General features: G+C 38.1%; 1 protein-coding gene across 1 annotated transcript in view; it reads right to left on the bottom strand.

Annotated features, from left to right (window-relative positions):
* The window catches only part of Stxbp5l (syntaxin binding protein 5 like), a 290,875-nt gene that overhangs the window by 236,734 nt on the left and 29,991 nt on the right, over positions 1-24,150 (bottom strand). The window contains exons 3-4 of the mRNA XM_021209026.2: positions 18,183-18,280; positions 100-181 (exon numbers count right to left, since the gene is read on the bottom strand). Of these exons, the coding sequence (XP_021064685.1) occupies positions 100-181; positions 18,183-18,280 (180 nt within the window). The remainder of the gene's footprint in view (positions 1-99; positions 182-18,182; positions 18,281-24,150) is intronic.

Consider the following 24,150-nt stretch of genomic DNA (forward strand, 5'->3'; position numbering starts at 1 on the left):
AGGAAAGGAAAGGAAAGGAAAGGAAAGGAAAGGAAAGGAAAGGAAAGGAAAGGAAAGGAAAGGAAAGGAAAGGAAAGGAAAGGAAAGGAAAGAACTTACCTCATTGACGAGGAATTGGAGCTGCAAGACAGCCGCACCGCTTTCATGTTGGCAGTAACAGTCAACACCAGGCCTCCCAAGTCTAACACAATAAAAGTCAAGGATTCTAACATTTGAGTTAGCACAAATATCAAAAAGTGAAGGAGAATCTGACTTATTTAACAACTATTGTTTTGACTCTTCATTGTTCTTATTTTTCAGAGTAGAAATATTTTGCTTTACACAAACTTAACTGTACTTAAACTTAAATGACAGGTATTCTAGCAATTAGAAGAACTATAGTAAAACATGAAAAGGAGGGAGGTTCCTTCCCATCAAAGAGAAACAAGAATTGAGAACCCAGATACATCTCATTTCTTTTAATATTCATCTGATTAAACATTTGTTTCCCCAGAGTATGTTCAAACAATTGAAAAATGCAATAAATGAAATCATAAAAAAGTAACATATTAGTTGACGATAGTGTTACATGCCTTTAATTCCAGCACTTGAAGAGCAAAGGCAGGAGGGTCTTTGTGAGTTATAGGACATCCTGATCTCTCTAGTGAGTTCCAGAACAGCCAGAACTACATAAAGAGACCTTGTCACAAAATGAAACAATTTAATATACTTAAATATGTTAGCAATATTGTTATGTACAAAGCCCTTCTAACAATATTTTAGAATCTATAGATTATAAAGAAATATATTAACAAGTAATGTATAAAACAGTTTCTGCATTAAAAATAAGATTTCAAAGATAGATATTAAGAAATAGTAGCAATATCATTTTCAGTTTACTTTTTAAAAAAAAAGTTAACTTGTAAGTCATAAAAAGAACAAAAGAGAAAAGGAGGGTAAATGGTGGAAGATTGTAAGAAGGGAAGAAAGTCAAACATCACAGAACAAATGTATCAATGTATTCCTTACCAAGTGACATGTTTCTATATATAGTCAGTATTTGCTTTTCATCAATATAAAACATTGCATGCTAAGGTAACTATTTCCAGACATAATGAAGAAACAGGGGGCAGATTTATCCTTCCACCCAAGCAATTAAACAATATAAGCAACACTGATGCAACTACATCCATGCACACAGCAGCTTTCAAACACTGCACATCAAATGAGGAATGATGGTGGTTCCTGAAAAGGGAAAAAGTTTACATAAAGAAAGTTAACCTAAGTCATAAAGGGAAAAAAAGACAAAAGGAAGAAAGGATGAAAGATTATAGGGAAGACATACACTTATGACTGTTCCAGAGTACTCTATAGAGAATGTCCAGGCCACAATTTAGGGCTATGAAATCTAGCAGGTTCCCTTTGTTAAAAAGACAGAATAAAATGAAGTGTGTGTGCGGGGGGGGGGGGGGGGGGGGGGGGTAAAGAAAAAAAAAAACACAAAAACAAAAACAAAAAGAAAAAAAAACAAAAAAAAAAGAAAAGGAAAAAAGAAAAAAAAAAAACAAACAAAAAAAAGAAATAACATTTGTCTTGAAGAATACACCAGACCAAACAAACAAGATCACCAAAAATGATAATTCCTTCTTGAAGAATAAAGCAAGAAAGAACAAAACAAAAACAAGGGCAAGTTAAGTGACACCAGAAATTTTTCATGTCCCCACCATCCAATATAGAAACCCCAAAATTCACAGACTAGTCATGCAAAACACTAAGAAAACCATTCCCTCAGTAGTAAGGAAAACTCATCTCCTAGATAAAGGTGGTTCTAGTATTTCTTTAAAAGGAGGGCTAAATAAGTTAATTAGTTAATAATATGTCTACCAATGATATCAAATAACATCAATTTTTAAAATTATTTTGTTTTGAGATTATACTATAATTATATCATATTCCTCTTCTCATTCCTCCAAGGGCAACAAGAATAGACCAGGGAAGGGGGATGGGGCAGAGCCCAAGAGGCCTGAGCCCTACACAAAGAATTACAGGCAACTAAGTAACGCTGAGAGGAAGTAAAAACAGTTTTTGAAACTTATAATCTAATAGAATAGGAGTAAAAAACAGATCTAGTAAGAGAACTAGAAAATAATCTGCAAGACCCTAGACTTCATTCAATCATACCAATTCCACATTATAAATAAGCTATTTATACTCCAATTAAAGTGCAATAAATGTCAGATTAGAGATAAAAAGCAATAGTCAAACTATACAATGCCTACAGTAATTCTTTTTTTAAAATATAAAAATGAGCCAGATTTCATGGCTCTAGCCTATAACCTCAATTCTTGAAAAGATGAGAAAAAAGAATTGTTGCACTCTGGGGCCAGTTTATGTTAATGTTTATAAGAGTTGTGATCACAGGATCTATTCACAGCAATAAAACCCTTAACTTGGTACAAGGAGTTGGGGTATTGCTGTGATAGGCCTGACCATGCTTTTGTTTGGAGGAATATGGGCTTTGGAACTTCAAAACTTCTGATTTGAAAAGTAGTTGAATGCTTCAGATGGGATTTAATGGACTAAATACTAGTAAGAGCATGGAAGCCAGTGGTTCTGAGGGTGATTTGAATTGTGGGGCCTGGCACAGGATGTTTTAGAGGGAAAGAATGTTTGTATGTGACCATTTGGGTAATACTTTAGCTGAGAATGTGACTGCTTTTTGCCCTCGGCTGAATAATCTGCCCGAGGAAATCTCAGAACAGCCTAGTATTGACTCTTTTGTGTGGTTATTCGTGTTCACTTTTATTCAGATCTATAATGAAAAGGAAAAAGCTGAGCAAGGAAAAATATAAAATGTACAGTTTGAGGAGAAATAGGACACCAGGAAGTAGAATGGAGCTAAGTCAGTCCAAGGAGATAAACAGATTAAAGAAAAGCCTGTTGTTAAATGGAATAAAGGGAGTGTTGACCTCATGGCAAGATCTCACCCAGCTAGTCTTCCAACTTGTGAAAAGGAATTAAAGAGAAGCTTATGGTCAGGGGTGGTGCTACATACCTTTAATCCTAGCCCTCTGGAGGCAGAGGCACTTGAGTTTCTGATTTCAAGGACAGCCTGGTCTAGAGATTGAGTTTTAGGACAGCCAAACATTGCATAGCATAAGCAGTGAAAGAAACCAACGAAAACAGAAAGCTGGTGAAAATATATTTGAAAGAGGCTATGTTTCAGCCCCAACAAGCAGCAAAACTGAGACACATGGCTTTGGCTTTAGAGTCAAGGATACAAAAAAGGGGTTATAAAATCTCTCTCTATGACTAAGGAAAGCCACTGAGGCCAGGCACATGCTAGAGCTGTCCCTGCATGTAGCCCAGAGAGGTCACTGTGTGAAGCTGAAGCCTGGATGGCCTTGGAGACCCCAAGATGTTGGAGATGCCAGAGTTGTGGGATACCTGCCAAGGAAAGCTGTCAACAGGAAGTGGAGCCAGTCGAAGAAAGAGAAGTGTGTTGCAGTCAACAAAGCTGAAAGGAGTTGAAGACTTTTGAAGCTGGATTAAATGCATTTTGCATTATGATATGCTATAAGCTTAGAGGGGCCAGGGTGTGGAATGTGGTGGTTTGAATGAAAATGGTCACCATAGACTCAGGGAATGGCATTATTGGAGGTGTGGCCTTGTTGGAATAGGTATGGCTTTGTTGGAGGGAGTGTGTCACAAGGAGTGAGTTTTGAGGTTTCAAAAGCTCAAGGCAGGCCCAATGTCAGTCTCTCTTCCTGATGTCTACCAATCCAGATGCAGAACTCCCAACTATTTCTCCAGCACCCTGTCTGCCTGCATGCACACATGCTTGTTGCCATAACAATAATGGACTAAATTTCTGAACCTGAAAACCAGTCCCAATTAAATGTTTCCCTTTATAAGAGTTGCCGTGGTCATGGCATCTATTAACAATAAAACCCTAAGACACTTCATAAAAGAAGATCAAAATTTAAAAGATGACTTTACTATATGATAAGCTTTAAAAATTAAATAAAAAATTGGAAGCTGAAAGCATAGCATAGCAAGTAAGAAAACTGATTGCTACTCCAGAAGACCCAGGGACAATTCCTAGCACCAACGTGGTGGTTCACAATCATCTGTTACTCCAGTTTCAGAGATTCAACACCATCTTCTGGCATCCCTGGGCACCAGTCATGTACATGGTATACATACATACATACATACATGCAAGCAAAACACCCATATACCATACACATAAAATAAAAAATAAAAAGTAAATAAATCTGAAGTAAAAAATTAAATATGTTAGATAGCATAAGTGATAATTCTTAAAAGAATAATCATTAAAATGTAAGTCTGGTTTTCACATTATAAAATCTATTTTTATTTTTCAAAGGCAGAGATTGTCAAACTGTACAACAAAATAAGAAATACATATTTTATGCTTCCTATAATAAACAAATTTTAAAATATTGTAAGCTAAAAATAGACTATATATTTTCCAAAGATATACTATATTAAGACTAACCAAAAGAGAGTTTGAGTGTCTATGTTCACTGAGCAAAGTAAATTTCAGATCAAAAAAGTTTACTGTGGACATAAAATCATTAAAATTTTAAATTTGTCAAGAAGATTTACTTCTAAATGTTTACATATCTAATGACAGTGCTGAAAATTTCATAAAGCAAAAATTGACAGAACTATAAATATAAATAGATCAATCTACAGTTGTAATGGGAGATTATAATGCCACTGTCTTAATAGGAAGTAGATAGAAGGTCAGTACAAATACAGAAGATTTGAACAATATCATAAATTAGTTTGACCTAACTGACATTTATAGAACAATCTGCTCAACAACTGCAAATACATCTAACATTTGTCAATGGGAAAATATACAGGGCTGTAAAAAAAAATGCTTCAATTAATGTAAAAATAACTCAGGTTATACAAAATATATTCTCTTACCATAACAGAATTTAAACTATGATTCAATAATATAAAGGTGACTGGGAAAATATGTGATATTTGAAGGCTAAATAATATAAATAATCCAGAAATTAAGAAAATAAATCAAGCAGAATTTTAAAAATATTTTCCACTAATTAATTTGTTTATTCAGTTTTTAAAATTTTTTAAACTGAATGGGAATAAAAATACAATAAATACAAATAATAAATAGAAAACATTTGGATGGAATCTTCCAGTTCTGCCAAAATACAGTTGTTCCATTCCTCTTAATCCTTCCTTCCCTAAAACAGAAACATTCTAGAGGTAGCAGTATAAACAAGCTTAGAGAAACTCTATAATGTAGAAAGAATGGTAATCTCAGGAAAAATATAGCAAAGAGCTCTTATACTTCTTATTGCCTCTCAAATCACAGACAGGGCACTCTAGAGGCCTCCAAAATGAAGAGCTGTGAAGCCCAGTCTCAATGGCTACACGTAAAAGAACTCCCAAATCTAAGGCTCAGGGGATATTGCAGAAGAGGTGGTAGAAAGATATAAGAGTCCAGGGATTTGGATATTTTGGATAATTGGATTTGCTGTGAGATTGTATTTCCTAGTAATGTCAGAAGCTATTCCCATAAAGGCTCACCAACATGACTGCCCAAATGTGACTGAACAAAGATGACAGCAACGAACATGCCAAACTGATGAGAAAAAGATTCCCAGGAAGGCTCAACCTTACACAAAGAACTACAGACAACTGAGCAAAGCTGGGAGTGAGAGGTGGTTCTCTCCAAGGAAGAGCACAACAATTAGTTGTCTAGAGCCAAACTGTCAACCCTGAAAACATACATATAAATAGCATTACATGGTTTAAACAGGTTATATTTAGGAATACATATATGTATGTAATAATAATTAGTTAAAAAAAATGAAGACCATGAATTTGAAGAAGAGTGGAGAGATGTATATGGGAGGGCTTGCTGATCCACCTATACATAAACCTTAATGTAAAGTAATATATATATATATATATATATATATATATATATATATTATACACACACAAAGTTAACCTGATACCTTCAAAGAAACACAATTGAGGCTCTAGACTTCAAAGTAAAGGATAAGGGTGCATTATCCAAGGAAGAATTTAAAGGAATGGCTGTAAAGAAAATGAGTTAAATTGAAGAGAACAAAGACAGATGATACAGCAAAGCAGGTGAACAATTCATGATGTGAGTGAGAAGTGCAGCAAAGATATAAAGGTTTTGAAAATAAATCTCAGACAGACATTTCAGAAATGAACTCAGTATGTCAAATTCAAAGATACAGGCAAAATTCTCAATAGCAGACTAGATCAAGCATAACAAAGAATATCCAAACCTGAAGACAAGTTTCTTGAATTATCCCAGACAATGAAACAGGAAGTAATGAAAAAGATCCAAGATATCCTTTGAAATTTTTGAGACTTCAAACAAACATACTTTTGAGTTTGGGGAGTTCATGAAAGAAAAGGCACAGAAAACCTATTTTGATAGCTAGTTCATCATCATTTTTACTGGATTAGAATCACCCTGGAAACACACCTCCAAGTGAGGCTAAGCAGGTCATTCCAGAAAGGTTTTAATTTCGAAGAAAAAAAACCCCACAACAACAACAGTGATATGGGGCTGGCACAAAAACAGACACATAGACCAATGGAATAAAATCAAAGACCCGAACATGGGCACATGTAACTTCAGCCACTTAATATTCAACAAAGACGACAAAAGCATACACTGGAGAAAGGAAATACTTTCAGCAAATGGTGCTGAGAAATTTTGATGTTCACATGCAAAAGAATGAAGGTAGAACTATACCCATCACCTTGCAAAAGGAAAGAAAAAAGAAAAAGAACAAACAAAAACTAACTCCAAATGAATCACTCTAAATGTGAAGCCTGAACCTGTTAGAAGAAAATATAGGCAGTACCATATGTAATACAGACGTAGGAAATTATTTTCTCAACAGAACTCCATCTGCCCAAGAACTTAGGTCAAAAATTGACAAGGGAAACTTCATAAAAATAAAAGGCCTCATGCAGCTAAAGAAACAGCAACCCAGTGAAGAGGAAGCCTACAGAATGGAAGAGAATCATCACCAGTGATACATCTGAAAGGGCACTAATTATCCAGAATATGAAAGAACTAAAGAAAACAAACAAACAAATTACTCATTCCAAAAAAAAAAAAAAAAAAAAAATGGACCTGGGAAGCAAACAGAGTTCTCGAAAGAAGAAAAACATGTAAGAAATATTTCAAATAATGTTCTTTATTCTTAACAATAAGGGATTCTGGGAAGAAAAAAATATAGTGTCTCATTAAAGATTATCCCATCTGTCTCTTTAGCATGACCTAAAGTAAACCAACTTTCCTGGAGTAGTCTATTAGCCAAACTGACTGAACCAACCTAACTGGAATGCTAGGTCTCCACCCAGGCCAGCAAAATTTTTCTATTCTAACAAAAGCTTTTCCTCCAAAGTTGGGAATAACTGGAAAGCTGCCAACCTTCATAATATCTGTTCTACAAGACACTGTAGCCAGAACTATCATGTGAAAAAAATAAAATAAAATAGACCTCTGGGCGTGATGGTTAGTTAGAAGCTTCAACAAAGAAACTTCGTGAAATCGAAGAATGTAACAGAAAACAATATTGTTTCCAAAAAGCAACAAGCAAACAAACAAACAAACAAAACCAAAGGAACTTACAAGGTCAAGTAAGACTAGTAAGATCCCCACAGGCAGCAGGTGAGAAAAGGTCAAATCAGTGAGGCTGGCTAAAGCAAGCTGCAAGTTCTTCTGCCAGAGAGCACTGAGGAAATCAGGCAGCAGGCAGCAAGGGCTTCTCACACACAGAGGCTCTGCCAGCCTGCCCAGCAGAACCTGCTGAGAAGTGGTTTGGCTCAAACACACTGATTTACAGAACCAAGAAGCAGAAGCAGAATACAGAATGGCTGAGATGAGGGCAAGGGAATCACAAAGCAACATCTTTTTTTTCTTTTTCTTTTTCTTTTTTTTAGGTTTGAATCCTTTATTAGAAACCATGCAAACTTTAATACAAAAAATACAAGTGCAATAAGAATCTTGCGTTGATAAAATTCCTGGGATTTTCTCAACATTGCAGCCATCCCATCCATGAGCAGACCACACTGGGATGGCTGCTCCACCATGGCTCCTCCTCTCCAGTCACACCAGAAGACTGGATGGCCTCAGTCTCATGCATTTTAGTTTTAAATTTTCACACACAAAGCAACATCTTACAACCTTTTCTCTCCCACTCTCTGTTACTAGGAACAACAACAAACAAAACAAAACAAAACAAAAAAATGGTGGCTGAATAGAAGAGCTCACACTGGCCCCTCCTCCAAAGAGCATGTAGCCAAAGACTAGCTAAGCATGAGAACACCAAGGAATGATCTAACAGCTCATCTGAAAGGAAATAAAGGCTGTGGGTGACAGATATAAGTTTAGACAACATGCCATTGGTACAGATAGCCAGAATGACTTAGTTAAGATGTCTGTTATGGGATATACCAAAAAACAAAAAAACAAAAAAAGTAAGTAAAGAATAAATGTGATTTTTATGTAACTTAAGCAACAAATTCTGGCAAGAGCCTCTTTTGTGTGATTCTGTATCCTTGGAACCAGGGGCACAATTTTACCTAGTGTGCTGTTGCTCTGAGCATCTTCCTTAATTTTCCTGCCCCTCATAGCCATCTGTCCCTGGTTTCTGTCACCACTGAGTGAAAATGTGCTAAAACTCAGTCCAGAGAGTAAAGAGCCAGTTCCAGCTCAAGCCAAGTGAAAGTCAGAAGAGAGCAGGAACTAGAGCTACAGTCAGAACCAGAGCTGCAAGCATAACCGAAGACTGGAGAAAGAGGAACACTCCTCCATTGCTGGTGGGATTGCAAGCTTGTACAACCACTTTGAAAATTGACATAGTACTACCAAAGGATCCAGCAATACCTCTTCTGGGCATATACCCAGATGTCCCTCAATAGAGGAATGGATACAGAAAATGTGGTACATTTACACAATGGAGTACTACTCAGCTATTAAAAACAATGAATTTATGAAATTCTTGGGCAAATGGATGTATCTGGAGGATATCATCCTTAGTGAGGTAACCCAATCACAAAAGAAGTCATTAGATATGCACTCACTGATGAGTGGATATTAGCCCAGAAACTTAGAATACCCAAGATACAATTTGCAAAACACAAGAAAACCAAAAAGAAGGAAGACCAACGGATGGATACTGCATTCCTCCTTAGAATAGGGAACAAAATACCCATAAAAGGAGGTACAGAGACAAAGTTTGGTGCTAAGACGAAAGGATCGACTATCCAGAGACTACCCCACCTGGGGATCCATCCCATCATCAGTCACCAAACCCAGACACTATTGCACATTCCAGAAAGATTCTGCTGAAGGGACCCTGATATAGCGGCCTCTTGTGAGGTTATGCCAGTGCCTGGCAAACACAGAAGTGGATGCACACAGTCAGCTATTGGATGAAGCACAGGGCTCCCAATGGAGGAGCTAGAGAAAGTACCCAAGGAGCTGAAGGGGGATGCAACCCTGTAGGTGCAACAACAATAGGAACTAACCAGTACCCCCCAGAGCTCGTGTCTCCAGCTGTATATGTAGCAGAAGATAGAGTATTTAGCCATCATTTGGAAGAGAGGCCCCTTGGTCTTGCAAACTTTATATGCCCCAGTACAGGGGAATGCCAGGGCCAAGAAGTGGGAGTGGGTGGGTAGGGAAGCAGGGTGGGGGGAGGGTATAGAGAACTTTCGGGATAGCATTTGAAATGTAAATAAAGAAAATATCTAATAAAATAATTTTAAAAAAAGAAAGCAGGCTGAACAGCTATGATGAGCAACTCAATAAGCAGCGATCTCTACTGCCTCTGTATCAGCTCCTGCCCTGTTTGAGTTTCTCCCCGACTTCCTTCCATGATTGACAGTGATATGGAAGTGTAAGACAAACCCTTTCTTTCCCAGCTTGCTTGTGGTCATGGTGTTTTATCAAAGCAATAGTGACCCTAACTAAGGCATCCCTCTACTTTCTATCATCCGAGTGCTAACCTCTATGTCCTATTGTGTTTTTACCCACCTCATATCCACAATAATTAATATACAAGAACATTCATATGGTACTCTCAGTGTCCCTTTACTCCCTAAAATGGTTGGTGTTCACGGGGTGAATGTTTGTACTTGACTCTATCTCCACAGTGGGTTTACCCCACTGCACAGGGGCTATTATCGCAAATAGCATTATTCTCCTAGGAGAACACTGGGAATGAAACCTGGTACCCTGAATGCCAGTCTTACAGAAGGAAATGATCCTTCAGTCCTGCTTCCATATAGTACCTCTGAAATATTTCAAACACTTCCACTGAAAGAAAAAAAGTGAGTTAAAATAAGTAAATAAATTCATTTAACAATCTAATTCTAGATTTGCACATGTAAATGTAAAAGCAAAAGTAATATGAAAAGCCAAGGTAATGTGTATCCTCCAAAAAAAAAATTAGTCCCAGGGCCTAATGGAGCCTCCCGAGAGTTACTTAGACAAAGCTCTAGATGATGAACTCAAAATGATTATAAATATGCTCAAAGAAATGAGGAAATAAATACATTCCTGGGAGAATTCCAAGACAGCACACACAGCTAAATGGAATTAAAAAAAAAAAGTCAATGTAAGATATGAAAATGGAACTCAATAGAGAAATAATGCTGAAATAATTGTTCGAAGTATTGAAAATAAGTTGACTGTTGCCCCAAACAGGTCAGCTATTTCACCCCCACTAGACCCAGGGAATACTGTAAAAGAAGAGTCAGGAAGACTGTAAGAGGAGGAGGATGGGAAGGTATGTGCTAAGGAAACACTGTCTACTGGATATAGCATGATCTTTGCAGTCAGGGCATACAGTTGCTGTGGCCTTACACAAGACTGGGCATTTCAGTGTTCCATCAGGGACCTAGAGGAACTCTTGAGGCTTCCCTTCTATCTGAAGAGCTACTGAAAGTTGATGTGACTGACAGTTGATGTGGCCAGTTAGCGTCATGCTCCAGCAGCTAGGTTTTCCCACGTCATGATGTACTCAGGATAAAACTTTTCTTCCTTAAGTTGTTTACTCAGGGCATTAGATCACAGCAAAAGGAACAAAACTAAGTCAGATGTCACAATTAAGTAGGCACCCTGAGGAATCCTTATAGTGAAAGAAATGCCCTGTTTACAGAGTTCATCCTGATTATGACATGATTTTTTTTTACACATTATTTATGTTTTATTATGCTATTGATTTGGGGAGGTGCTGGTTAAACAGTTTTTTGTTTGTTTGTTTGTTTAACTTTTTAACCTTTCCACCATGTCTCCAAGTTCCACCCCCTTTTCCTACCCACCCAACTTTGTGGGCTCTTCTTTTAACTCATCAATTACAGGTGGTACTACCCGTTGCTTTTGGATGCATAGCCTTCCCCTGGCAACCAACCCACCAAGGGTGACACCCTTAAAGAAAACTGACTCTGCTTCTTCCATCAGCTATCCACTGCTTAGCAAGAGGTGGGAATTTGAGCTTACCTCTTCTCTCTATCCTGGGATTTTTGTCTGGATTGAGCTTGCCCAGGTCTTGTGTATTCTGTCTCACCTATCCTGAATTCATATGTACAACTGCCCTACTATGTCCAGAAAATGCTGTTTCCTTGGAGGCATTTAATTCCTTCAACTCTTAGTATTTCTATCCCCCTTTTCCAAAATGATTCCTGAGCTGTAGGAGGAAGGGACATAATATGGATGTCTCGTTTGGGTCTGGGGATTCTGTAGTTTCCTATTCTCTGCATCTTGACAAGTCGTAGGTCTCTGTATTAGTTGACATCTACTACAAAAGATGTTCTGATGAGAGTTAAAAAGTACACTAATTTATGTATATAATGATAATCTATTAGGAGTTACTATACTAATATGTCTATTTAGCAGAGTAACAATAAGAGGTTCTTCCCTAGGGCCTATGACCCATCTTGCCACAGGTTCTTAGGCTAATATATTGGTACTATACATGAGTTTCAATTTGTGGAGTGGGCCTTAAAGCTAAGCAGAAAGTAGTTAGTTATTCCCATAATATTTGTACCAATGGGTCTGGTGAGATGGCTCAGCGGGTAAGAGCACCCAACTGCTCTTCCAAAGGTGCAGAGTTCAAATCCCAGCAACTACATGGTGGCTCACAACCATCCTTAACAAGATCTGACTCCCTCTTCTGGAGTGTCTGAAGACAGCTACAGTGTACTTACATATAATAAATAAATAAATCTTTAAAAAAATATTTGTACCAATATTGCACCAGTGGACATGCCAGTATTGCCCAAGTGAGCATGTCTTGCCAGGCCAATCATTACTGTAGCTGGATAATATAAACGGTTGCTTTTCTCCTCCATTAGCTTGCATAGCATCTTCCAGCATGGTAAAAGCTAGCCAATAGGCATGAAACTTCCAGATGAGTCCTGGCTCAGTTTCTCTGTGTTCTTGGGATTCAACTATGTAGTGTCTTCAGCAATGCAGTCTTACTGTCTGGTTATGGAGGTTAAAAGCTTTGGCAATAGTCTTTAATGTTTAGGAGAGTTTATGATACCTTATTGGCCAACAACTCCAAAAGAAATAACCCATTTGTGGCAATGTCCTTTTTATTTGCTAGTTTATGTCTAGTAAGGGCATTATTATTACATAATAGGGTGATTCTATTTAAACTCTTATTATATATGTATAAGTATATATGTTAGGGGATTTCTCCCATAGTAGGTTTCTATATGACTTTTAAAAAGTGTTTAGAATTATTCATTCTATTCCTTCCTTCCCTGTATTTTTTCTCTCCCCTGTCCTCCTATTACCCATCCCATTAAACCCTTCCTATTCCATTATCTTCTTTTAGCCCTTTATACCACTGTCTTCTATATACCTTCCTTGAAGCCCTCCCTTAAACATAGCACCTTAATAGTTTCTTGATATCTATGGGCATTGCCAATGATACACACATATGTGAAGATGCAAAGCTAATATTCACAAATGATAGAAAACATAGGACATTTGTCCTTCTGGTCACTCAGAATTATTATTTCTAGATTTATCCATCTGTGTATGAATTTTACAATTTCATTTTTTCTTTACAGATCAATAATGTTCTGTTTTTAAATATACCATATAGTCATTACCTACTCATGGACAAGTAGGTCATTTTCACTTCCTGACTATTGTGATTAGAGAAGTAATGAACACAGATGAGCAAGTTCCTCTACAATAGGATACAAACTTTGTCTCTACCAAGACAACTTATTAAAGAAAATATTTAATTGGACCTTGCTTATGTTTCAATGACTGAGTTCATGGCCACTATGGCAGGAAGCACGGCAGCAGGCAGGCAGACATAGCACTTGAACAGTAGCTAAGAGAGTACTTCTGTTCCACAAGTTGATGGCAGAGAGAGACTTAGCCTGGTGTGGGTTTTTAAAACCTCAAGTGACGTACCTCCTCCAACAAGGCCATACCTTCTAATCCTTCCCAAATTAGTTCTACCAACTAGGAAACTAGTTGAAACATTCAAGTATGTGAGCCTGAGGGAGGGGGAGATTCTCACTCAAACCACCACTACAGAGAGCTTTAGGTATATGTTCAAGAGTGGTATGGCTGATCAGGTCAAATCTATTTCTAGGTTTTTAAAAAAATCTCCATACTGACATCCTTAGTGACTGCAACTGTTGACACTCCCACTAGCAGTGAATAAATGTTCCTGTGTCAATAAGTTCAAGTATATTCCTTACTTCAGATTCAGGATATCAAATCTTACATCGAAGTCTATGATACACTGGAGTTGAGTTTCATGAAGATTTAGAGAGAAAAAAATCTAGTTTCATTCTTGCACATGCAGTTATCCCAGTTTTATCAATGTCATTTGTTATAGATACTACCTTTTCTCCAGTGTGTAGTGTTGGCCTCTTTGTCAAAATAAGGTGACTGTAGATGTGTAGAATATTACTTTTAAGGTTTTACCTGTATGAATTATGAGAACCATGTGTATGCCTGGTGCCCTCAGAAGCCAAAAGAGTGCATAAATCCTCTGGAATGGAGTTATAGACATTGGGAGCCACTATGCTGGTGCTAGGAACCAATCTTAGGTCTTCTGCAAGAGCAGCAAATGCTCTTGCTACTTAGCTATCTCTTCAGCTCCCTAGTTGTGATATCACACATTAGATTTATAAAATGTTACAGGTAAAACAAACTGGGTCAAAGAATATATGAGATTTCACAGAAACATTTCTTACACCTAAATATAAATCTCAAAATAAAAGGTTTCGTTAAAAAAAAAAAAATACAAAGACGCTTCTGGTTTCCGACTGTGCCTCGGAGCTGACCCTGTGCCACAGCATTCCATACACTAATTCCTCCCAGAGAGAACTGGTCTCCCAGGAGTGCTGACTCACCTGTGAGCACAGGTATGACCACCACATCTGCTCCAAGGGACCCACACAGAGCCCTCAGGACACAGGAACGAAGGAGCAGCCTGCGACAAGATCCTTCTGGTTTCCATCTGCACCTGGAACTGACCCGTGCCACAGATCTCCATACCAAAATCGCACCTGGAGAGAGCTAGTCACCCAAGAATGCTGACACACCTGAGAACACAGGTGAAACCACCACTTCTGCTCAAATTCCTGGCCCAACAGGGATCCACCCAGAGCCATCAGGACCCGGGAATCAAGGAACAGCCAAGGACAAGATCCTTCTGGTTTCTGTCTGCACCCAGGAGCTGAAGCTGTGCCACAGATTTCCATATGCAAATTCCTCCCAGAGAGAACTGGTCTCCCAGGAGTGCTGACACACAGGCTTACAGGAGGGACAAGCCACAGTCAGAGACAGCAAGACCAGCTGACACCAGAGATAACCAGATGTTGAGAGGCAAGGGCAAGAACATAAGAAACAGAAACCAAGGCTACTTGGCATCATAAGAAACCAGTTCTCCCACCACAGCAAGCCCTGGATACTCCAACATACTAGAAAAGTAAGACTCTTATTTAAAATCACATCTCATGGTGATGATAGAGGACTTTAAGAAGGACATAAATAACTCCCTTAAACAAATACAGGAGAACACAGGTAAACAGCTAGAAACCCTTAAAGAGGAAACACAAAAATCCCTTAAAGAATGACAGGAAAACACAACAAAACAAGTGTAGGAACTGAACAAAACCATCCGGAATCTAAAAATGGAAATAGAAACAATAAAGAAATCACAAAGGGAGTCAATCCTGGAGATAGAAAACCTAGGTAAGAGATCAGGAGTCATAGATGCAAGCATCACCAACAGAATACAAGAGATAGAAGAGAGAATCTCAGGTGCAGAAGGCTCCATAGAAAACATTGACACAACAGCTAAAGAAAATGCAAAATGCAAAAAGCCTCTAATCCAAACATCCAGGAAATCCAGATCACAATGAGAAGACCAAATCTAAGGATAATAGGCATAGAAGAAAGTGAAGATTCCCAACTTAAAGGGCCAGTAAATATCTTCAACAAAATTATAAAAGAAAATTTCCCTAACCTAAAGAAAGAGATGCCCATGAACATACAAGAAGCCTACAGAACTCCAAATAGATTGGACCAGAAAAGAAATTCTTCTTGTCACATAATAATCAAAACACCAAATGCACAAAACAAAGAATGAATATTAAAAACAGTAAGGGAAAAAGGTCAAGTAACATATAAAGGCAGACCTATCAGGATTACACCAGACTTCTCACCAGAGACTGAAAGCTAGAAGACCCTGGGCAGATGTCATAGAGACCCTAAGAGAAGACAAACGCCAGCCCAGCCCCCCCCCAAAAAAAAACTCTAAATTACCATAGAGGGAGAAACCATGATATTCCATGACAAAATCAAATTTACACAATATCTTTCCACAAATCCAGCCCTATAAAGGATAATAGATGGAAAAGTCCAACACAAGGAGAGAAACTACACCCTAGAAAAAGCAAGGAATAATCTTTCAATAAACCCAAAAGAAGATAGCCACACAAACATAATTCCACCTCTAACAACAAAAATAACAAGAGGCAACAATCACTATTCCTTAATATTTCTTAACATCAATGGACTCAATTCCCCAATAAAAAGACATAGACTAACAGACTGGATACTTAAACAGAACCCAGCATTTTGCTGCATATAGGAAATGCACTTCAGTGACAAAGACAGACACTACCTCAGAGTAATGCAAATCAAAACAATCCTGAAATTCCACCTCACACCAGTCAGAATGGCTAAGATCAAAAACTCAGGTGACAGCAGATGCTGGCAAGAATGTGGAAAAAGAGGAACACTCCTCCATTACTGGTGGAATTGCAAGATGTTACAACCTCTCTGGAATCAGTCTGGTGGTTCCTCAGAAAATTGGACATAGTATTACCTGAGGACCCAGCTATACCACTCCTGGACATATACCCAAAAGATGTTCCAATGTGTAATAAGGATACATGCTCCACTATGTTCATATCAGCCATATTTATAACAGTCAGAGCCTGGAAAGAACCCAGATGTCCTTCAACAGAGGAATGGATACAGAAAATGTGGTACATTTACACAATAGAGTACTACTCAGGTATAAAAAACAATGACTTCATGAAATTCACAGGCAAATGTATAGATCTAGAAAATAACATCCTGAGTGAGGTAACCCAGTCACAAAAGAACATACATGTTATGCACTCACTGATAAGTGGATATTAGACAAAGAGCTTGGAAGACCCAAAATACAATTCACAGACCACATGAAGCTCAAGAGGAAGGAAGACCAAAGAGTGCATGTTTCAGTTCTACTTAGAAGGCGGAATAGAATAATCAAGGGAAGTAGAGGGTGGGAGGAACTTGGGAGGAAGAGAAGAGGGGAGGGAAAAAGAGGGACAAAATCAGGTATGGGTGGAAATGGAGATGTACAGAGGGTCAGGAATTTGAACAGAGGTATGTAGCAATGGGGGATTGGGAACTGGGGGTAGCAACCAGAAAGTCCCAGATTCTAGGAAAGTAAAAACCTCCCAGGGCCCCATAGGGATGACATTAGCTGAAATAGCCACAAAGGGGAGGGAGAACTTGTTGAGACCATATCCAAAGGTTAGGCATGCCCCCTTGGTTGATAACCACCCACACATCTCTAAAATTTTAACCCAGAATTGTTCTTATCTAAAGGAAATACAGGGACAAAGAGTAGAGCAGAGACTGAAGGAAAGGCCATCCAGAATCTGCCCCACCTGGGGATCCATCCCACATGCAGTCACCAAACCCAGACACTATTGCTGATGCCAAGAAGTGCTTGCTGACAGGAGCCTGATACAGCTGTCTCCTGAGAGGCTCTGCCAGATCCTGACCAATATAGATGTGGATGCTCACAGCCAACCATTGGACTAAGCACAGGGACCCCAATGGAGGAGTTAGGGGAAGGACTGAAGGAGCTGAAGGGACCTTATCTGGCATAAATTAGAGGGGAGGCCACTGGTCCTGTGAAGGCTTGATGCCCCAGTGTAGAGGAATGCTAGGGCAGTGAGGTGGAAGTGGATGGTTGAGTGGAGGAGCACCCTCATAGAAGCAGGGTGAGGGGGAATGGAATAGGGGGTTTGCAGAGGGGAAACTGGGAATGTAGATAACATTTGAAATGTAAATAAATAAAATATCCAATTTAAAGAAAAAAAGAAAAAATAGAGAAGACACTAAAATGCATTTGGAATTAAACCTATACACTATATGTACATATCATAAAAAGTTCTTAGACTTATGACTTTCTACCTGAAGAAACTAAAACAGGACAAACTGAACCCAACGTAAATTTTTAAAAGATTAAAGTAGAAATTAGTGTGATAGAATAGACGTAAACAATAAAGAAATATGAGTCCAAAAATTCAATCCTCATGTATAATTGATAAGCTTCTAACTAGACAGATCAGAAAAAAAAAATACTGCTGTAAGCAAGCAATAATAGGAGCTAAAGAAGGGACCATCAACAGTGGTCTCAAAGATGAAAGTAGTACAAAGAAACTTGACAGTGGTGATTTTCCCAAGAGTTACTCATTTATAAGGAAGCAAGACATTTTATCTGGTTATATGTTCTTTACCTATTTGAAGGTTCAAGCAGACAAAATTGGCATTCTTGTAGAAAATAATTAACAAAAATTAAGGATACATTCGTATAGCACCTGTTCTTGTTCCAATAGCTAAGATTTTCTGGACTGGATCAAAGGCCAATGCTGTGGGCTGATAAGGAAAACCATGCCGAACTGTCTGAAAGAGAGTAAATAGTGGAAACAGTCATCAGGGAAGTGAAACTTAGAATAATGACCAGAAGCTACATGGCTACCAGAGTGACCATAATCAGCTTTTAAATGAAAAAATAAAGAACATGGAATAACATAGCTCTCATATGCTGTTGATGAACAAAATATATTATTTTATAACCACTTTAGAAAACTACCTGACAAATTGTAAACAAACTAAATACATATCGTCAACAGACTAGCAATTCCACGGCATATGCACCTAAGAAAATTTAAGGCATATGTCCACAAAATTATGTTCTTAATTATAAGATTAGTGACTTTAATCATAATAGTAAAAAACCAGAAATAGCTCATGTGTCTATCATTAAAAGAATTAAATAAATACAATCATGAAATAAAATACCATGAAACAATTAAAATATATTACTAACAGGTGCAGCAACATGAACGATGATCAAAAGTACAGTGATTAACACAGTGCAGTTTCATGTCCGACTTGCTTCTCTTTAGTTCTATTTTCTACCTCTGTCATGCATATAGTTTAACAAGTCAGATAATTCTATAAGAAACAATGTGATGATTAAAATTCATATGTCCTGTCTTACTTTAATATCTTCCTGTCTAGATTCAATTGCTTTTATTCCTTTCTGATATTAGTTAGATATTTTTACCTGATGTATCTTAATATTTTTTCTACTACTTACTAACTTTTAGGAAAAGCATTTTCTTTTCTATATCCTCCTCCGTATGCATGTACATACTATATGCCTAGCTCCCAATAAAGCATAACTATTTGCACTGTTCTATTGCTACTTTCTTATTCTACCATGCAAATTATTTACTCTGTAGGGTTAAAATCATTTTCTTAACTTGATTACTTTTTTATGTGCTTTGTTGTTAACTCAGTCTCAAATTCTTCTCTCAAATGCCCAAATTTCATTTTAATGGTGAGTATAAGGTACATATTTTTAGTGAGATAGAGTCAGACAATCAAATGGCATGCAAACAACCTATAGTGACAGAAACAAGCTGGCCTGGGTTCATTAGCAGAAGAAGAATAGGCTGAAAGCAAAAGGCCACAAGAGATAAAATATGACTTTTAATATGGTAATATCAGAGAAAACTCATCATATTATAAAGCTTATATAATTTCATGTTATTTTAAGCATTGTAAAGAAAAATATTTATGATCTAAGCACAAAATACTACGATATTAGTAATCCAATCCATTACTGAAGCCAATAATGAATTGTGACTACTTCAAATAGTTTATTCCAAAAATAGAAATATGATGTCGCGTATAATTACATCATCTTTAAGTATACATGAAGGAATATATATATATATATATCATCAGTATTAATTTATTTCACCCTTTTCCTTCCATAAATTTTGACCCCTGAAGGAGTCAGCTTCAAACTGTAAGAGCATCTATCTACTCACAAAATAACTATGGGTGTGATATAGAGAAATGAACATAATTTTTATTCTTTAAGTCTTTTTGCAAATGTTATTTCTAAAGAGGAATCTTGTGGGCATGCTGTATTTATGTCACTACCACTTTGTGAATTTATCTTTAAATGTTGTGATGCTGGCTGGTTGTTTTGATAAATACAATGATCTCCTGATAATATTTAAATTGATACAGTATTGTCAGAAAAAGTAAAAACACGAATGACTTTTCTCTCTAAAGCCAAAAGTTCACTGGCACTATTTCTCTTGTATAAAAAAGAAAAGGAAATTTTAAACTGTGTTTCTGTGGGATTTAAACAAATTTTTAGAGCTAAAGATGGTAAACATCACCAAGCAATAGTTAGCTAGAATCTATGAAGAGCAACCTAGAAATAGGTGGAGAGCAGCTATTCTAAGAGATTGGGAATGGCGGAAAATCTCTAGTTTCAGAAACAAAAGGAAAGTGGAAAGTTGTAAAGCAAAAAACCTAGAGGCTGTCCTGGAGAGAGAGGCCAGCTCAGCAAGCCACAGCAAGTGCAGCTGCAGATGGCAGCAAAAGACCGAGAGCCTCGGGATGGCTGCAGTGCACTGTGAGTACAGCCGGTTTTAAAGAGAGAGAAGACAAGAGCTGCGTATGACAGCTAGCTGCACTGGCAGAAAGGGGAGAGAGCAGGAAAACCCACTCCTCTTGTACTGGATGGGGCAGTCTCAAATACCATCATTTAGAGACTGCTGTTTAGTGAACAGCCTGGCAGCTTTCTGCCCCACACTCTGAAAACATAGAACAAGTGTCCTGAGATAAAATCTGCAGCCTGGACTGCAGAACACCTCTTCCCAGCAAAGGAAAAATGTTCTGGATCGGGACTGTACCACATTCAGTGAAGCAGAAATCTGATCTAAGTCATCCTGGTTTTGAGTTTTTGAGACAGGGTCTCACTCCAGTTTGCTAGCTAAGCAAGGCCAGCCCTCTACTCACTGAGATCTGTGTGCCTCTGCATGAGCACTGGGATTAAAGGCATGTGCCGCCATAATGAGCCACTAATTTACCTTTGCAGTAGAACACAGATAATTTTGAAGATACCCTTGATCTTGAAAGGGACCGTGATATGCATCCTCAGTCAGATCATAAAAAACAGCCCTGAGGTATAACTACCATTCACAACCTGACTAGCAAAAGAGCACATAGGGGTGTGGCCAACTTCTACATCAAACTAAGATGACCCAGGAGTATACCTGGCATCCATGACCCTCAAAGGACTCTCTAGAGGCAAGACCAGAACTGCTGCTGGTGAGAAATTACTGTACAGTCCAACCCAGCTCTTTTGCTTCATTTTTATTCTCTTACTTGATGCTTATCATTCCTCCTCTTTTCTTTTTTCCTTTTGATAAGCTTTCCCCCAAACAGTCTGCCCTAGAGTTGGAGGAATAGGGGAGCCTTCATCATCTTTCCCAAAGCTGTGACTGTTTCAGATTGCCTGGTTGCATTTGCTTCCTTCCTCTTCCCACTCCACCTTTGTCCTTGCTTCATCTCCACTGTCCCCTCTTCTACTTGCCTTTTCCTCTATTTTTCCCTTTTTCACACTAATATTAACTGCTAGTCTTAGTTCTTGTCTATGCATATTCTTTTTTTTTCTTCGACTTTTTTAATTAGATATTTACTTTATTTACATTTCAAATGGTATCTCGAAAGTTCCCTATACCTTCCCCCTGCCCTGCTCCCCTACCCACCCACTCCCACTTCTTGGCCCTGGTGTTCCCCTGTATTGGGGCATATAAAGTTTGCAAGACCTAGGGGCCTCNCTTCCCAATGATGGTCAACTAGGCCATCTTCAGCTACATATGCAGCTAGAGACACAAGCTCTGGGGGTACTGGTTAGTTCATATTGTTGTTCCATCTATAGGGTTGCAGACTCCCTCAGCACCTTGGGTTCTTTCTCTAGCTCCTCCATCAGGGGCCCTGAGTTCCATCCTATAGATGACTGTGAGCATCCACTTCTGTATTTGCCAGGCACTGGCATAGCCTCATACGAGACAGCTATATCAGGGTCCCTTCAGCAAAATCTTGCTGGCATATGCAATATTGTCTGGGTTTGGTGGCTGATGATGGGATGGATCCCCGGGTGGGGTAGTCTCTGGATAGTCCATCCTTTCATCTTAGCTCCAAACTTTGTCTCTGTAACTCCTTTCATAAGTATTTTGTTCCCTATTCTAAGGAGGAATGAAGTATCCACACATTGAAGTAATACTTTCATGCACACAATACTGTGTTCCTTTACATGGGCTCACTTCCCAGCAACTACATGGCAGCTCATAAGCATCTACAAGTCTAGTCCTATGGGATCCTATGCTCTCCTCTGGCTTCCATTGGAACCAGACATACACATGGTTTACAGACATATATATGCACAAAACACTGAAAAACATAAAATATTTAATGCACATAAATTAAAATAAAATAATTAAAACTGAAAGACAAAATCATTAAAAAATAATATTAAATCTGTTTTTTTAAAAAAAACAGAGAGCAAATAAATAGACTAATCAAGGTGGTATATGTCTTTAATATACTTGAAAGGCAGATCTCAGTAATTTCAAGGCCAGTCTGCTCTACATAGTTGCAGGTCATTAAAAGCAACCCAGTGAGACACTGTCTCCAAAACAAAACAAAAATCAGGGAAGGGGGTATACTAATTCACAAAAATACTTAATGGATTAAAAAAGAATTGAGGTCAACAACATAATGAAAAAATGGAAGGCAATACGAACTATGAAAGTAAAATTCAATAAAGAGAGAAATATTGAAAAAAAATCAGACTAGAAATGTAACTTTCAATTAAGTCAAATAATAACCTCAGTGGAAAGCCTCACTAATAGAATGATTCAAGTGGAGAAAAGAATTTCAGGAGCTGAAGGGGTTTGCAACCTCATAAGAGGAACAACAATATCAACCAAGCAGACCCCCACCCCCAGAGCTCCTAGGGACTAAACCACCAACCAAAGAGTACACATGGAGGGACTCATGGCTCCAGCCCCATATGTAACAGAGGATTGCCTTATCTGACATCAATGGGAGGGGAGGCCCTTGGTCCTGTGAAGGATCAATGCCCCAGTGTAGGGGAATGTCAAGGTGGGGAGGCAGGAATAGGTGGGTGGGTGGGAGAGCACCCTCATAGAAGCATAGGAGGCTTATGGGATTGGGGGGGGGACTGGGAAAGGGGATAACATTTGAAATGTAAATAAAGAAATTATCCAATAATAAAAAGAAAAAGTACAATAGCTGCCAACCCAGGTTACACTATAAAGCAACGTGCATTTCATAATGGAAGGAGAAGAGACATGTTTCACTGTAAATACAAACTAAAGGAATTCATGACCACTAAGTCGGAGCTACAGAAAATCCTCAAATGAATCTTACATAAGGTAGAGAAAAGATGAGCATATCTGTGAAGCCTCAGAAAAGAGTACATGGCATAGCACAGTAAGTGAGATACAGAAGCAGCAGACATTGCAAACAGCAGGATGAAGGACTAAGTGCTCACCTTTAAGTTATAACTGGAAGTGTCGATGCTCTTAATGTCTTAATCAAAAGATGGATGCCAGGAGATTGGATTTGAAAACAGACCTAGATGTTTACTACTTATGAAAACTCACCTAAACATCAAATAGAAAGAGCCTTAGGGTAAAGGCTGGAAAAAAACAACCCATCCAGATGGTATCTCAATTCTACACATATATGCACTGAACACTGATGCACCAAATTTCATAAGACAAATATTAATGGATTTACCTCAACACAGTAGTAGTATATAACTTCAATACACCACTCTCATCAACAGACAGGTCAAGCAGACAAAAAGTCAACAAGAAATATCAGTTAATGGTGGTTATCATGTAGAAGAATGAAAATTGATCCATTCTTATCTCCTTGTAAAAGCTCAAGGCTAAGTGGATCAAAGAACTCCNCATAAAACCAGAAACACTGAAACTTATAGAGGAGAAAGTAGGGAAAAGCCTTGAAGAAATGGGCACAGGGGGAAAAATTCCTGAACAGAACACCAATGGCTTGTGCTGTTAAGATCGAGAATCAACAAATGGGACCTCATAACATTGCAAAGCTTCTGTGAGGCAAAAGACACTGTCAATAAGACAAAAAGGCCACCAACAAATTGGGAAAGGATCTTTACCAATCCTAAGTCCGATAGGAGACTAATATCCAATATATACAAAGAACTCAAAAAGCTGGACTCCAGAAATTCAAATAACCCCGTAAAAAAAAATGGGGTACAGAGCTAAACAAAGAATTCTCAACTGAGGAATACTGAATGGCTGAGAAGCACCTGAAAAAAATGTTCAGTATCCTTAATCATCAGTAAAATGCAAATCAAAATAACCCTGAGATTCCAACTCACACCAGTCAGAATG

This window comes from Mus pahari, chromosome 12 (genome assembly GCF_900095145.1).
Source record: "Mus pahari chromosome 12, PAHARI_EIJ_v1.1, whole genome shotgun sequence".
Classification (NCBI taxonomy): domain Eukaryota; kingdom Metazoa; phylum Chordata; class Mammalia; order Rodentia; family Muridae; genus Mus; species Mus pahari.